This window comes from Augochlora pura, chromosome 1 (genome assembly GCF_028453695.1).
Source record: "Augochlora pura isolate Apur16 chromosome 1, APUR_v2.2.1, whole genome shotgun sequence".
Lineage (NCBI taxonomy): Eukaryota > Metazoa > Arthropoda > Insecta > Hymenoptera > Halictidae > Augochlora > Augochlora pura.
Window position 1 is genome coordinate 20,860,371 of NC_135772.1, and position 17,809 is coordinate 20,878,179.

Genomic DNA, 17,809 nt, shown 5'->3' on the forward strand with positions numbered 1-17,809 from the left:
TCGTTGCCACCTTCGCAGCTTCGTCGCCTCTTCTAGCACAGGCTGCAGACCGCAGCGTCGCGTGATCGGTGGTGTGCGTCCCACTGATTCGACGGGATCGGTTCTGCGGTTTGACCACACGCGTAAACCGTATCACACCTTTTTACGCCGCCGAGAAACTCATCCCCGAAAGATTTACGTCACAGTCGGAGACACGGGGACTGGTCGACTGATAAGGGAAGTAAATCGCGACTCTATTTAAATACTGCGATTTACAATAAATGCTGATATTGGTCAGCATATTTAAACAGAAGTATGTATATGAATTTTCGTTCTCTTGCATGCCGTTTCATGCTTCTTTAGAAATATTTTACAAGAGTATGTAACATTGACAATAATATGTGGTATTTTATTTTTATTTGATACGTAGATATTATGTACATACAAAACACAGTTTGGCTTAGTCTAGTAATCCCGTTTTATATTGTTAAAAAGAAAATGTTAAGAAAAAGGAATACTCGGGCAACGAGAGGACGGTAGGAAAAATAAATACAAAAAACGCTGGAAAATTTCTCGTCGAGGCAAGAAATTCCGCTACCTCCCCATCATTTGCCAAAGATTCCTCATCCTTGGACGAAGTTTGATGAACTTTACAATGAAAGCGTTCGTGGTCATAACTATGATTATGTTTGTTAATTAATCTCGCTAACGGGACTAGTTGACTTATTGCTGCCATTGGCGTACATATGGGAAAAATTTCGACTAGACGAAATCATGCCTGTTTTTACCAAAGGTAATGTGTAAATTTCTGGTAGAAAGTGAGTCGATAAAATACTTTTGGTTTTCTCATAAAAATTAGAAATATACAAACATAGTCAACTAGCCTCGTTTCCTCCTACGCGATAGTGGCGGTTAGAAGTTTTACCTTCAGAGATTTCAAGGCAAACTTTTTGTCATTGTGATCGTTTATTGTTTACTATAGCACGAATGAAGGAGGATCGTCGAATTCACGGATCGAAATGAAATAAAGTATCGGATTCGTGAACATAAAACCGTGTGTTTCGGACTTTTAAAATGCGATCACATATCGATATAATACTAGAATTAACGATCAACTAACATTCGATGTGTTATCAATGTTAATAATTAATAATTAATATAATAACTTATGGATTGCGATATCTACTTACTGGTATCCATATATACAGGGTGACGCATTCAAATCGATCCGGTCAAATATCTTTTAAACCGTCGATGATGCCCCAAACAATATGTCAAATGAGATTGAAAAGGTTTTACGGTGTACGTAATCCAATATTACTAAGATTTTAAAAAGATATTTTTCCAATTGGAATTACATATTCTTTATTATACTATTCGGTTCAGCTCGTCATTCTCTTCGTGAAAGTACCGAGGCATTTACTGCGAAAAATCATAGGTTTAGAATATATTCTAATCTTAGCAGTGCATAGTGTTCCCTTCATCCTAAATACAAAGATTCACTCTTATCTGTAGAAGATACTAAAATTCAGATACTTTCTAAACCAATGACTTTTCGCAACAAATGTCGCGGTATTTTTATGAAAAGAATAGCGAGCTAAATCGACTAGTGCAATAAAGTATATATAATTCCATTTCAAAAAATTAAGTTGACCTTTATTTTGCTGCGACACATTTATCTAGGCATTATATTAATATCAGATTACGTGCTCCCTAAAACCATTCAAATTTCGTTTTAAACAAAAGATATTCGTCTGAATCGATTTAAATGGATCATCCTAAATACAAATATACCATACGTATATATTTATATATATATTTATATACATTTATCACGTGAGATTTCTGGATTGATCACTACCTATCTCCTTCGCATACATACCCTACTCGCGAGCGCGCACACAGATACACACGCGACTACAAAGAAATCGTAAATCGTAATTACGTGTTCAAGAGATGGTATTATAATGCTCAAGGCACGCGGTTATTATTACAACACCGCTGGCTCTCTCCTATTTTCCTACCGAAAACGTGATCTTCCTTGTTTAGCTTTTATTGTCCTGTGAAAACTTCGAATGTTCTACGTACATTTCGGACGTTCGAAGGAAAACAACGATCTACATATAGCATTTCGGAACGCGGTCGAAGTGGAGAACACCTCGAGACGACGAACGCGACAATGGCAAAGAGGATCGGTATCGGTGTCGATTAAAAATGATTTAACGCCGATGGTTTCCGTTCTTGTCGATTAAGGCATTCTGTTTACGTATACTTTAATAAATAGGCTCCATTGTACCGACGCGACGGACAGTCTCGCCTCTCTTCGCGCCGAGGCTCCTCGGGCCGGTGATTTCAACGAGTGGTTTTGAAAAGATACTGCACCGCGATCACGTCTCGCCTTACCACACCACAATTTGTCCTTTTACAATCCTAGAACTGTACACGTGATTGCGGAACGGTGCAATGCTAAATAATAACACGCGGCTGCACGTTCCTATTTTTTTCTGTTTTTTTTTCCATTTCGTTTATGCACTTATCATAAATATTTACAAATAGTATCGGACACGCGCGACATAGCAACGACGACGACGACGACGACGACGACGACGACGACGACGACGATGGCAATAGCGACGGCGCACGGTGCATCGGTGTCAAAGTGTTACCAAGATGGCGGTCCGCGTTTCACCGCTTCGTGAATTATAACAGTCGTCCCGAAGAAATTGCGAACGAGCTCCTTCGAGTCGCGATTTCTTCTTGGCGTACGCTCTTGGCCAAGTGTCGTCGAAGAATGTTTTCTTTTGCATTGCGCCCGCGCAACAATAGCAATTGGGCCTTCGGTGTAGACGACGATGTCTCAAATATTGCGTGTGAAAACTGTGCAGGAGGATCACGGGTGATCCTCGTGCTCGATCCGGTCACCAATTCCGATCAGCCGACCGCAGTCGCGAGAGCAAAGGGAACGAAACAGAGACGAGATTCGGTTAACGGTTCTGTTTCGGTTATCCCTGTTATTTGAAAGATCGATTCTACGATAAGACGTTACGGGAGACTGTATACTACATGCGTATCAAGGTACGCGTATTACTTCACGAAAGACGGACAACGGGAGCGATATACCACGGAACAACTGGGCGCACGCCTCGCCCGTCGCATGCCACGCTGTTTCCTTTTCCAATTTAGACTACCTCGCGATATCACTATTCTCGAAATAAAGCTTCACTCGTAATACCATTATAATTACAATACGTTCACGGGTACTAAAAGGCTAGGGAAAGATTCTTGCTGAAGGATCGAGTTTTGCGAGCTCTCTTTCTGTCTCTCCCTTTCTCTCAACGATACAGTTGTCTCAATTCCGCGGAAGGAATGAATCAAACGGAGCGGAAAGGAACTATCGGATGATTCTTTCTCCTCGTCGATACATGAACGCGCATGGACATCGACATGCTGCAGTGCCAAGGGGTTCCAGCGTCATTAAGAACTTTATCCTACTTAGAAATTCGTAACGAAAACGTGCTACAGCTCGTAACAAAATTGCCAGCAGAAGCATCAAGAGAGTGCTGCAACGACGCCATGCTTAAGAACAAGTCCCGAAGTTTCTCAATAGAGATTAACGAACGCAACGGAAAATCGACTTCACGGTGGACACCCTTTCTTCCGTTGCGTCTTCGCGATTTTCTAAATGCATAAATAAATCTTTTAAATACAAAACGGTTTGATATAATATTTGTTGGGTTGTACATCGAAAACAGTACTCCCGGGAAGCTTCGGTTGGCTTATACACTATACACTTAACAACGATAATTAAACTATTGACGTGTTCGACAAATCTCGGAGACTCTCTTACCGTGAAATGAAAAACCACGTTCCTCAACAAAAATCAAAGTCCGGTTAGCTTAACTTGTCTAATTTTTATACATTAACACGTCTAAAAAAATATATAAAACAGTCTACTATGGCGTCCCCTTGGAGTACACAAGTGTCGTCACACCCCTGATCGAGGGAATATGTGCATACTTATATATGTATACACAAATCTGTATACATATCCCATGCTATTTGAATTGTTCTTTTTCTTTCTGTGAGCTAACCTTGTCGCAAACGTATTCAAATTTCCCTAATCTCGTTGGACGCGACCACTCGATAGGCCGTGCGGATACGCGACTCGTGGTTTTAAGGCAAAGATTATTGCACATTATGCTATTTATTGCGTTCCTTCCTTTGCTCGTTCGATGAAAATCGGCGAACCGATTTTTTTGGGTGATCGATACCTTTCTATCGGAGGATCGGAATCCGACGAAACTCGAGCGAAACCAACGAAAACTAAAATACAGGAAAGACAAGGAACACGATTATTCGTTGTCAGAACTTTGTTCTAGCGATATTGAAAATAATACTGTATTATAATGAACGCACCACTTCCATGTCGTTGCGGGAAAAGGATGGCGAGAACTACACGAACGATTGCCGACAAAAATCAACATTCAGCAGCTCTGCCGACCGTTGTGCGGCCGAAAAATACGCTCGAACCTTCTGGGCCACCTGACAAAAGGGAAAACCTTAACCCAGATTATTTACTTCCAATCCCAGACATTAATCCCGCATTCCCATTCGCGATTCTCTTGCGCTTCTCTCGTGATCTCGAATTTGATAGGGCACAAAGTAAAGAAAGAAGAAAGAAGAAAAACAGTGACAGAGAGAGAGGAAACGAGCGAGAAGGAGAAAGAGAACGAGAACAAGAACGAGGTGAAAGAGAAAAAGAATGAGAAAAGGAAGAAGTAAAGAGAAAGAAAGAGAGACTTTGCGAGGTCAGCCGTGGCTGGACCATGCTTCCGCGAGTGATTCCTCGGGTCACAATCCCAATACCGTGTGCGGATGGGTGTGCTGATGAGTATGCGCGTGCAGAGAAGGTGTCCCGTGTGGCAGAGTCAACGTGTGCGCGGTATGATGTCCGATGCCCAGGGGCGGCGATCCATCGTTGAGCATCAAAGCGTCGAGCATTCCAGCCGCCCCTTCCACCGGTGTTATTCCACCAATGTTCAGAGCAGCCATCGCGGTGTTTGGAGTTCCATCGATCGATTTCGAGTCCTTTTGTTCTAGCTCCTCGCGTTTCTTTATCTGCTTCCTCTCCTTCGCCCGTCGATTTTGGAACCAGATTTTCACCTGTACAGAGACAACCACTAAATTCAGAAGCCGTAACACCGCGGGTTTTGGGAAGAGCACGCAGATCTCGCAAGCTCCTCGGTACACCGGTTCAATTTTCTTTTCTTCGGTCGTTATTTTTATGTCGTTTCTTTCTCCGTTCAATCGGTATTTTCTACGATATAGGTATCCGCCTGCGAAGTCTCGTCGAAAGGAACGTATTCCCTGTCGGAATTGGCCAAAGTGATCGATTCGAAGAAAAGCGAACCGACGACAACCGGAAGAACTCGCGGGCACGTTAGAGTAGCAAACTATCTCTACGCGTGGCATCTTTTTGCGAGATTACTCACCTGACGTTGAGAAAGTAAAAGCGAGGTCGCGAGTTCGTCCTTCCGCCGCATCGTAATGTAACGATTGTAGTGAAACTCTTTCTCCAGCTCCAACCTCTGATGATCTGTGTAGACCACTCTGTATTTGTCTTTTGTTCGAGTTTTTCCTGAAAAAAGGGAAGAATACAACGATAACGCTCGACATTATTACGCGTTTAATATCTGCCACTCTAATTCTCTTGTCAATAACGCTTCAAAGAGATAACGCTTTTGACGATCCCATTCGTGGATACATCTCAGAAGGGTATTAATAGAGTAACTAAACGAGATTGAAAAACATTCGGGCATACGAGAGTCTGTCTTGCGCGGTGCAAAAACTGTCTCGAATTTCCTAAAACTGTTCGAAGCTGTCCAAGACTGTCTCTAGAACCGTCTGAAACGGTCTGAAGCAGTCTGAAACGATCGGAAATAGTCGAACGATTTGAAACGCTCTTGGATGGTCTGGATAGTCTGGAGCGCTCTAGAACAGTCCAAGTTCGCTACCCAATGTGCAGTGCCTATTTACCTGCCATGCTTACACTTACCTGCCAGCATTCTCGTAAACGTATATTAAATCTACATTAACTCTAAACATAAATGAAATTAATTATAAATTAATAAATTGCATCTAATTCCGTGACGAACCGTTGTTTAAACATTCGAACGAATACCTAGACATTCTTTGCACGAATACGAGAAGGAGAGCACAGGGAAATTTTGAATTCGGTGGATCGTTCAAATTAGAATATTGGCGATTCACCATCGGGTTCGGGAGAAGCGTCACGGCCGCGAGGGGGGGTGACGCGAGGAAGGGAGGAAAGGAGAAAAAAATGGCAAAGGACGCCGCCGAGCGTATCGGGCGATGGTGTGAATTCAACGTGGCATTCAGGACGATTACACGCATATACATACGAAATAGAAAACGAGAAGGAACGGGACGGCGGGAGAGGAACGGAAAACGAGAGAAAGAGAGAGGGAGCGGGAGCGGGAGCGGGAGCGAGAGCGAGAGAGGTGGCCGATGGAAAGGAACGGGACGGGACGGAACGGGAGAAAGGAAACGATTAGATAAGGCCGGCCGGCGAGATCAAAGGCGTGCACGTTAATCCACCACTCCTCGATAAGAGTGCTCGCGAGGCCTTCGAGACTTCACGAATAAGCTTCGACCTTAGACTTTTCGATGGTATACATATATACATACATAGAGGTGGATCCAATATGGCTGGCACCGAAATCTCCGGGATTACCGTACCTCGCACCGAACGATCAACCGATTTTTATTGTTGTTCGTTCTTTGAACGAGATGAACCCTACGCGACGCTGCAACTGCGACAATTTATAAAAATGCTGTTAGAGTTGGCACACGTCGCGACGGGTTTTCGAGCGATTCTGCAAACTGATTCTAGAAATTAGTATAATAAACGGAACGTCGCTTTAATCCGTCGCTTTCATGAAACGTAGTTTTTACAAAGCGTTGTGAAACACGCGGCCATTTCGAAGAAACATCTATGATAAGTAGTAATATGATCCATATATGTATAGTAACCTATACTAGCATAATCTAACACCGATCGGCACATTTCGGCGATCATTGTCAAACGTTTGGAACAATAGACATATTAGAGACGGTACTCCAATCTAATTTTTGGCTTCCGCTCGTCTAGATTGCAGCCGATCGTTATCGCGAACACTTCTGCCATTCGCACGATAATAGCATGCTGGAATAAGGCTAGCACTGTCGCCGTACACGCTGCTCGTTAGAATCTCGAAACGACGAGGTATGCGCGACTATTCGTCGAAGATCGAACGCGGCCGTAACTCTAGCCGATTCCACGGAAAGCAAATGTATTGTGTTTTTCTAATCCCTAGGGCAAATATAAACTACGAATGTTTTTATCTTGGATACTTGGTAACGTAGAACGACACCGTTCGCGATAAAGGATCGCTTTCAGTTGTTAGACGATCGTACAAAATTCTTTCGGACACGCGAATCCGACGCGACGGTCCAACATTTGTAGCGCAGCATCTCGAACGATTCGCGCGAATCCCATAGAAACCCATAGAAAATTAGAAAGTGCGGATAATTGCAGCTAAAATTTATACGATCCTTTTCGCAATACTATAAGCTTCGATACGAAACAAATCTGACGCTGAACATATTAAATGCTCCTAACCGTGTAATTAAATCAAGCGCTTTTCGATATCAAAAATTTAACTTTGCAACGTTATATTTAATTACATAGTTATGTAATAAAAGTAACATTCCAGGGACCGAAATTGCAAAGGGTTTTCAGTTCGCAGGAGGAAACACTTTTTCCACAAATGAAAGTTGAGATAATTGATTTTTGCCGAAAAATTGCCTCGTCTCAGACCATTGTGCGGCCGCGGCGCGGCAAATATTTACCATGCTAAGCATAATCGTCGCTGAAAAGCCCCATGCACGTAAACAAACACAAAAGATCATTAAATCTTATCGACAGACATTTTATCTTTCAAGATTGTCATCGAATCAAAAAAATTCCAAACCCTACGACGCGCGGCATAGCTTTCATTGCGACAGAGATCTTCCTACTCGCGTAGAAACTCTAAGCCGAGCGCCAACGATAATTTCATGACGCGCCAAATTTTCGCGAAGGTGTTCTCCTCTTCGTGTATAAAATGCAGTCTCTAGGATGTTTAGCCGAGCTGCTCGGATGTTCCCGATCGGGAATCCCCATACAATCCCCGCGAATTCGGGCGTCGGTCAAAGCAAAGAATCGCGTGTCCCGCCGCACAGTACATTTCGGATCGAGAAATTCAACGACATTCTGTTAAAATATAAACTCTTCCAAATCGATAATCGAACAATTGGTATTTTTTTTAACAAAGCCTTAAACTGCTCTATGAATATAATTGTCTAATGAAACCAGTGTAATGAAACAATTAGAATTACAATTACCTATAGTATAGTACTATTTCTCAAATATATATAAATATTTCTCATATTTGGTTGCAAAATATTTCATTGCAATATCTCTACCGGTCGAAAAGTTATAAGAGAAGATCAGTGAATTTTTCGATCCGGCCCGGTGTGTGCCGGGTCCCTTCAATGACCGCGGCTGTGCGGAGTCGGCAAGATTACCGTCGGCCCTTTTCATCTCTCTCTCCCGCATCGAAACTCGCACCTAGGATTATCCGATCTTTACCTTGTCGACAGGCGATGCGCCACAGTCTCCTGAATAGTGGAATTGTCGCACCTAGTCTGATTGAAATTGAGACGGAATCGGTACGAGCAAAGAGTGGAAGACGCTTCTCTAAGATACCATTTTTCGACGGACTTTTTATCGTCCTCTATCTTTGATCAATCAAGAGGCAGACAGACAAACAGAGAGAAAGAAAGAAAGAGAGAGAGAGAGAACGTGATTTTGTCTGCCATTTCTCCCTTCTGAGGGTGCAGGCATCTATGAGTAAAAAGGAGGAAAAAACTAGGAATATTTTGCGTGACAGAATGAGCAAGTGAGCGAGTGAGAGAGAGAGAGAGAGAAAAGCGTAGATCAGCCAGAGGTGGAAGCGGGGTGCAAAGAAACTGGACTCCAGGGACTCGTTGCCACCCCATTATAGCGTTTGCTCTTCCATTTCACCGCGCGAAATGGCGAAAGAGCGTGCCCCGGTTTTCCTGCTGCTCTGCGACGCCCTCGTCAACCTCCGTCACCCTCCGTCACCCTCAGTCACCCACAATCACCCTTCGACGCCCTTCGACGCCCACGCCAACCGCGGCGATTTCGAGCAGGCTACCAGCGATGCTTCTCTATAACTGTAACTGTAACTGTAACCCGCCTGGGTACCATTCGTCACCAGCTTCACAATTACCTCTATTGTGCCTCGAAACATTTGTATATCGCATATCAAGTGTCTCGATGCACGTTTCGCGAGAAGAAACGAACTTGTACGACTCGTGACTCGCCGAGAGAGTGGTTCGCGCTCGATTGTTTCAGCAGTCGCCCGATTTCCCATTAAGGAAGGATTCTCGCGCAACAACGTGAAATATTAAACGCTTCTCTTTTAATTTCATTCTACGAAACAGAATGCTGGAGGCGTAAAGAAAAACATAAAATTTGCGACTAAAGAATGTACATTATGTAAAAACGGAAACCGATTTTTTTGACCCGCTACACGAGAATCCTGTCCTCAGATAGTGATCTTTGTAGCTAATCGATTACAAAAGGGGCAGACGAGCCGCAAAAAAAAAACACTATCAGTTTCACGCGCCGCACTTATCGCGATGCTAGGAGATACCAGAAGACTATCAATTCGCAAACGTTGTGAACGAATCTGAAAACTAGCGGAGCCGCTCGCCAGGTGCATGCCAGAACAGAAAGTTGGAGAAACTCAAACACGATCCTTCCGTCGATGCATTAAGCCGAAAATTAACCCTAAACATTTGAAGGGGATTTACGTAAGTTAATTAGCGACACTAAAAGTAGGTAGCTGAAATTTATTACAGGGGGTGGTATTTCAACACTCTTCTGCATCCTAGACGTAAGCTTTTAAAACGGAACAGTCTTTTGATAACTGAATCGATCGATTCGAATTATTGTTCGGTGGCAGAGAGAGACTAGTCTAATATAATATGACTACAATGGCGATAATTACGCGCGAATGTCAAGATAATAGCACGAAATGAGTACGATTGTAACGAAGGCGTGGAAGTAAAACAACGGGGCCATAAAATCATCAAAGCTATCAAGTACTTGTCCAAACAGACAGTTAACCGAAATATATCATTCTATTGGTACTCAAGCAAACGGATTGTCGATCCGAGCATGATTTATGGACAATTACAAGCGATTGTCTCCCTTCGGATATCGATGGCAACGAGTCAAACTTCATTAATAGAACCAGCTTTCGAAACGCGATCACGTTTTGAAACCTGCATTAAATCGCTCGAATTCTTTTTAGGCAATAGAAATGAAAAATACAAATTTTAAAAAAGAGACTTTTTTGAGGATTGCGATACTTTGACGAGCCTGACACGTAGCGGAGATTTCTAGCAATAACCTGTTAAGTGTGAATGCTGTTTTGTTGTTCCTAGAAATTATTAGAAACGAAAATCTTGAATCGTTTTAACAACGAAGAATATATGGTAGGTAGGTGGGTTTGAATGGTGTGCCAGTTCTGGCACTTTCCGAGGAAATTGCAGCGCGACCGTACAAATACTGACGAGTGCATACCTGAACGATCGAGGTAAACGAACGTACCTCTGAAACTTTGGCTTTCGTCTATATGCGGGTAGTGCCAGGTACCTCTCAAAAGATCCCGATCCCGCCCATAAGTTCATTATTATATTTTCCCAGGACGGTGACGGTAATAGGGACTAGGATGTCGTCACCGACTCAATTGTTTGTCCTAGGTCTCGCGGACCAAACCGACCAGGTTAGATGCGAATAATAAGCAAAGTAAAAGGGTCGCGCAGAGGACGCACCAGGTTGCGAGGCATATTTCGAAGAGCCAGTGCTTCTTCTCGAGATCGGGGGATATAACGAGACAAACAGTTTTGGAGACGGCTACCTATCGGGAATCGGTCGAACTCGACTCGGACGTCCGCTGCGACGAACCCTTATTATTCGTAAAATAAATCAGTTTACTTTTACGACCGTAATTGTAGCAAGTCGGCCCGTTTTCGGGTTCTAGCTCGAGATGCGTGCTGGAAAATTTCCATCCGTCGACCTACTTTATTCACCCTTTCGCGTTTTCTTGCCAGGCTTCCTAATCTTACGAAATTATATCGTCGTTTTATTAATTGTTTCAAAGGTCTTTTATTCGCGTCGACGGCTACGCAGTACTATACTTTCTAACGAGAAAACGTAAACAGCTGCATTAAAGAAGCTGATGGAGCTTAGAACGGCGAAAGCGGCACTCTCTGTTCGTCGAGTAAAGTTGATTTTCAAAAGAAACGAACGAAAACTCGATAGCTGGATTGGAAACGGTGTGCCGGTAAATGCATATTGTTAGCAGAAAGTTATCGACTGGTTTAAAAAGCCGGTTTATCGTTTAACGAATGAACTTTTCGAGATTCGTTCAGCGAGATATATATATATAGCGTGAAAACAAGGAAAACTTGTGTGTACCGACTATCTAGTCACGAACGGTAGGCTCTCGCGTTCGCGTCGATCGTGATTAAGAGTTTCCCAGAGCCAAGGAGACCAAAATGGCGGCGGCCATAAAACCGGGAGAGAAATCGCGTGCCGCCATTACGGCGAGCAAAGGAACAAGGAATCGCGGTTGTTCCAAGGAACACACCGACCAATAATGACAAGCAAAAATTGCATACGTCGAGCAAGAATACGCGTCCTCTCCCTCTCTCTCTCTCTCCCTCTCTCTCTTTCTCTGTCTCTCGAATTTTCTCGCTTCCTCTTGCTCTCGTCACGAAATTGTAATACGTATTCTGACTCGTATGAGGTCGCCCGTTATACGAGGCAGCGGCTGCCTGCAATATAACCATAAAATGCAGATAATAGCCGCTAGAAGGTATCGGAGGGTCGCACGGTCGCGAAACAGTAGAAGAAAGAGAAACACGGGCGAAACTGACAAACCGAGCGGCTGAAAAGGGAAACCAAAGAGCGAGACAAGTTTCAAGTTGGAACGGGCGCCGCTACCAAGTGTACGTCGAACGATCGTTCCTTCCGTATCGATTTGCTGGGAATTACCGGGCAAATTCGCGGGATCGTTTCGCATCCGTCTTTAGTATTGTGTCATAGGAGAACTTTATTCTATTTCGGGAGAATCTTTGGTTCGATTCGTGGCGCCTTTGCCAGAAGAAACTGAATCGTCTCGGACGAAAATTGCCCGAGTTGTTGACCATTGTTACTATACCAAGGGAAATATTTTCTTAATACTTAAACAATCGAGTGAGGAGATCCCCCCAAGAACGAAGAAACTTCTAAGCTGGTCAACGTTATAATTTCTTCATTCTATTAAGATTTAATCGAGCAGAAGGAATCGGTGCCATTGTAAGTTTGCTTTCAAATTTGCATTCGATTAAAACAAGTGCTTTAATTTTATGAACGCTTTTAGGGTCCCGGCGCTGTCGCGAAAGCATTAATAATTACAGTAAATTGCGACTGACACGACAGACGCGTTAAATAATGCCCAAAAATGTCTGCAATCCACAGTCTAGTCGTTGTCGCGGAATCGTTGTTATTACGTATTTTCTGAAAACGAATTTGCATAACTGAGCGCAATCGTTGAACGAAATCGAGCGGCATTCGTCATGCAGAACGCACCATTGCATCGGTTAATTGTAAAGTTTATGCAAACGTGCACTCCCAGCATTGCGTATAATACGAGAGCGATCGAACAAAATTTCAATTATCCAGCGATCAAATATATTTGCATGCTTCAGCAATACGAACACAATAATAACGAAAACATCAACGCATGCGAACGTCACCGTATATACAGGGTGTCCTGAAGTTACGTCAGTTCCGGAAGATGAAAGATTCCTTAGATCGTTTGAAGTAACTTTTTCCTTTAAAAAAATTTTGCTCGAGCCTTGGTTTAAGAAAATTATTGTAAAGAAAAAAGTTGCTTGAAATTATCTAAGGGGCCCTTTACTTCCAAATTTCGAATGACTTTTGAATACCCTGTATATTAGGGTATCGTAACAGTAGTTATCGTACCAAAAGCATCTTGTATCAGTTGATCCATGTTTCCATTGCAATTCGTTGTTACGTTGCACGCTGCAACAGTGGAAAACATACAGGTTCCAAAATTAGACACTGTCGACTAACTTACACACTTGTTCGAAAAGCGGCTCAACGGAAGGACCAGGATCCTTGTTTCGACGAACCGAAGTCCGTCGCTGTTCGTGTGAAATAAGAAATCACGATCGACGCCGTTCGGCGCGACGATTCCTCGACGCGGGCCAGACAAATGTATTTACGGACTGTGTACAGAGTACACTGTACACGATTCCATAATCCGAACACTATAACAGCGATCTCCGGGATTAACTCCGAGCCGGCGCGCGGTTCGTTCGTTTCTCCCATAAAATGGCCAGATTCCCTCACAAATTACATCACAGTTTTCCAAGCCGTAAATCTTTCGCAATGTACGAATACTAACACCAAGTTCAAACTGTGAATTAACACGCGGCAGGATGGTTTACCGAAGCCATCAAAGTCCGCATAAATCAGGAAAGACGCGGGTCGCCATGTTCTCCGACGGATCGGTGAACGGAAAGGATCGGCAATTTGTACGCGTTAATTTCTCGCTATAAATCCTGACTTCCCCCGTACTTTCGAAATATCCTACATTGTAATCCGTGCTCGATTCTGTTGCGCGAGCCTCTCGAACCTGGCAACGTAATTTTCAGCAACAGCGAACCCCGAGCAAAATCTGCTTGCTTCCGCGCGTTCTTTCTCCGTTTTCGCCGCGTTTCCAAATCACGCGAAATCGCTTCCATTTTCCCGTCATTGCGCATTAATTCTTGCACGCGTTACAATTTTCAAATCGACCCGTTCCCGGTGATTACTCGGGCGACTCGAGACCGAACCGTCCCCGTTCGTTATCGCAGGACCGATTTCTTTCGAAATTAGGTATACTCGCAGCGATTTAGGCTCCCCGGTTGGACCGACCGAACATCGAGACGACAGCGAGAGAGAACGGAGATTATCTCACAAATATTTGAGGGCAATTAGATGTTTGCTCGTCTGTTACCGTGTTTGCATTGCTCCACCGTATCTAGACCGCGGAGACGCGTTTACAACCCGAGCCCGATGTACGCCAAGTCCACCCCGTGGCCATTTCGAAGAAACGCGTTTCATCTACGACGCTTCTCGCTGAATCGAATTTACAATAATTACAAAAGACATTGTTCTCTCTTGCAATTGGACCAACGGAAGTAGGAGACCGCGACGTTCGTCGAGCAACGAAATGTCTTTCGCGAACCTGTTGCCAACGGACAATTTAAGCGAGTTACGGATATCTCGATTTAACGGTGCTACACCGTCTGTACAGAGGCAACGATTTAGAATACGCGAATCGTCAACACAACATCATAGGAAAGTTGGAACCAGCGATGTCAAAACGGACGATAGTGATCGCGTGTAAACAGATCTTAGTCGAAGCTACATCGATAATGATGAATGAAGAAATGTCAATTGAACAAACCAACCGCCGAGTTTTTTTGCATAAAATTTCGCTTACTTTGTAACGACTCGTATGTAACTACTATTTAAACAGTAGAAAGTTTAGTTGCCGAGTTCTGTATTACATGAGGAAGACGTAAATATATTTAGCGCATTTACCATTTAAAAACCGACTTTCCGCCAGCAATGTAACGTCGAAAGTAGCGCAACTACGCGCGAACAAAGACGGTTCGCGTTGTAAGAACAAATATGTCGATACACAGGGGAACAACGTCCTCGACCAGTGATCCCTTACAGGCCCCGCAAATACGATGTACACACACAGATATATGTACGCACACTCGATCATATTACCGGCGAATCATGCGAACAATATTTCAATCGTTCCTTTGTTACGCGCTATAAATTACGGATTCCGACCATGAATGGAAGGCGCGCGTTTTCGCTCGCCGATCAACAATAGCAAGATCGCGGCCGGTTCTTTTGCTGGATCATCGGCGGCAGAACACCTTATCGGGCATTATCGAGAAAAACCTTTTAAATCGATCCATCCATCACACGCTTGTCGTAAATTCGTTAATCGAGGACAAAGTTCCGCCGCCTTATGGGCAGCTGAGGTGAGAAGATCGAACTTTCGCCATGTTGGAGAAAAATCGAACTTCCCTTCCAGAAACGCGCGAACACGTTTAACCCTAGATCGATCCTATGGAGTCGTTGGTGAACCCGTGACATTTTTCAATTCTCTGCAAACTTATAAACAGATGCTAAAGCATCGAGATTTTCCTTATACCGAAAGATGGAAGAGAATCGTCCTGGGGTTAAAATATTCTTTCCGGAAATTTTTTGGTGAATTCGCCGTGCTTCTCTTCTCGAAGCTTCCGATCGGAGAACACTGAATACATTTACAGAAAATAGAGAATCGAGGAACCGTACTAACCTGGATGGGGCTGACTCTGGTAGGAAGTCTTCTTCAACCAGTCGTAGGGGCTCCTGCTCTGCGTTGGTCTCATCGGAGTAGTGTTCACGTTATTGTTGTTGTTAGTGTTGTTATTGGCGGTAACGGTGTTGTTATTGGCGGTAACAGTGTTGTTATTGTTCGGCGGGGTAGTCGGTGTTCCAGGACTACTGATCTCGCTTCCGCTAACAGTAATCGGCGGACTAGGTTCTCCGGTTCCGACAGCGGTGTTGGTCTCGTCTCCGCTCCAATCGGCCACCCCGGTGATTTGTGCCTGTTGTTGTTGCTGCTGCTGCTGCTGTTGTTGCTGGTAAGCCTGCTGGTGCTGGTACTGCAGCTGCGAGTAGTGATGCGCGTGGTGATGAGGCCAACCAGGCAGAATCTCGGGATGGTCTAAATACTGCTGAGACGCGGTCGTTTGATGATGGTGGGCCGCGTGCGGATGTCCATGGGGATATCCGTACCAATATTGCTGCCCGCCGTCGGGTGACGTTGTGACCGCGTGTTGCTGAGCCTGTTGCGCTTGGCCGTGTTGTTGGATTTGCTGCACGAGCTGCTGTTGACCGGCGGTCTGCTGCGGCTGCCGGTACATCGCCAGCGAATTGTAATACGAAACCATGCTGATGCTGCTTATGTCCGTCATTTGGGCGATCAGGTGCCACGCAACGCCGTCGTTGCAGGCACGATTAATTCTTCTCAATACGAATGTAATACCGATCCTTCGACAGGAGCACACGTTTACGGAGAAACAAAACCGAGGAACGTTTAGTTGACCATCGGGATCGGATCCTTTGACATCTTCCAGATGTCTCTACGTTGCTACGGATATTGCGCTTCCCGATTTCACAGTCACCAAAAATCGTAGAATCTTTCCTGTATAGGTCACGAGTACACCAGCACTGATCGGCTGAAACCGCGAAGATCGAAGACGTAGGTTTCACGGCGGAGGGAAGTCGATAAAATGATACACGACGAAGGAAGAATCGAACCGATGATGCACGACGACGGCCCTCGTGGCCAACTCTCTCGATGGTCACGCGACACTCGAAGTTCTATCGTCAACTGCTGCCTCGACTGTGGTTAGGAGGGGTGCGACGCACCCTGACGATGCGTCCGCCTATTGCCTTGCCGTGCCCCCACCAATTGCACCGGCTGGCCAATCAGGGGACGTTTCCCTGCTCCCTGCCCATAATGGCGCTGGAGCGCTGCTCCGACAGCCAGAGATATCGCGAGCTGATAAAAGAATGCGCGGAAGGCGGCTCTCACGCCCCCGTGTCGCGTTTCGCCGTGTAAAAGCCGCGGAATGGACAACATTTTTCGCACTTGTCGCGTTTTACTTGTTTCCCTCCCCTCGCGAAAAATACGTGCACGACCTGTTCCTTGTTTCTTGTTTCTTGTCGCGACGCGTAAACACCGTCGCTCCGCGCCGCGGACCGGCGAACCGAGCCGACGCGAGCCGAGTCGGACCGAGTCGCGGCGTAATCGGGTCGTTTCGTATCGTGTCCTATCGGGAGAAACGCATCGTTCGCGCGTTTAATCGCGATCTCTCTCTCGATAGGCAGATGAGTCGATGTTAGCAGGAATTTAATCGACCGAATACACGACTATTCCGCTCGCTAAATATTTTCCTTCAACCTTCGTCGACGCCGCTTCTTGCTTACGTTGGAATTCAAGCAGAAACGTTGGAATCGTCGCTCGCGATCCAATCCCCCGACTCGCGCGAACCAAGCCAGGCGAGATCGGTGTCGCGAGCGGGTTTCGATACAAAATGGGACATCGTTTCGCGGCGAAATCCATATCTCCTGTTAGAACGCCGAGGAAACTTGACAATTTATCTATATATTGAAGATCTCGTAAATTTTTGTTATAGTCTGTCTACAAGTATATGTCACGAAGATGTTTTTTGCACAGTACGATATCTACACCTTCACCCTTCCCACTTGATAATATTTTAACTCTAAATCCAAAATAATTTCCAGACCTACAGTATTTCTATTTTACATGACTCTTCGCGTTTTACGCGTGTAAAAATCAATCTTGTCACTCGTGCAACAGTTACGCAATTAAGAGTTTTTTGAATCGAAAGTTTGTTAATGTGAATGTTACTTTGGAACGTGTGTAATAATTTTTAATGGTGTCTCGGGGTTATCATTTCAGTATAATGGCTTAGTTGCAGAGATTGTGAATTAGGGGAAAATATCAGGAATATTTTTAATGATAATTATTGTAAATTATAAATA

At 44.4% G+C, this 17,809-nt stretch overlaps 1 protein-coding gene across 2 annotated transcripts; it reads right to left on the bottom strand.

Moving 5' to 3' along the window:
• Positions 1-391: 391 nt before the first annotated feature.
• Cad (homeotic protein caudal) lies at positions 392-16,631 on the bottom strand. Of its 2 annotated transcripts, XM_078180810.1 has the most exons (5): positions 15,552-16,631; positions 5,472-5,617; positions 4,846-5,142; positions 4,396-4,521; positions 392-4,302 (listed from the first exon to the last, which is right to left on the bottom strand). In XM_078180810.1, the coding sequence occupies exons 1-4, from the start codon at positions 16,210-16,212 to the stop codon at positions 4,432-4,434; spliced, it is 1,194 nt and encodes a 397-aa protein (XP_078036936.1). In that variant the 5' UTR covers positions 16,213-16,631; the 3' UTR covers positions 392-4,302; positions 4,396-4,431. The 2 variants fall into 2 exon arrangements, 1 of the variants encoding a protein (XP_078036936.1); XR_013494070.1 differs by lacking the exon at positions 392-4,302 and having other exon boundaries at positions 4,437-4,521; positions 4,780-5,142.
• Positions 16,632-17,809: the final 1,178 nt, after the last annotated feature.

Coding starts and splice junctions, on each gene's coding strand:
- Cad (XM_078180810.1), bottom strand. CDS start 16,212: ATGACGGACATAAGCAGCATCAGCATGGTTTCGTATTACAATTCGCTG. Junction 5,618..15,551: donor CCAGAGTCAGCCCCATCCAG/GTTAGTACGGTT, acceptor CCCTTTTTTCAG/GAAAAACTCGAACAAAAGAC. Junction 5,143..5,471: donor TTTTACTTTCTCAACGTCAG/GTGAGTAATCTC, acceptor GTCTCTGTACAG/GTGAAAATCTGGTTCCAAAA.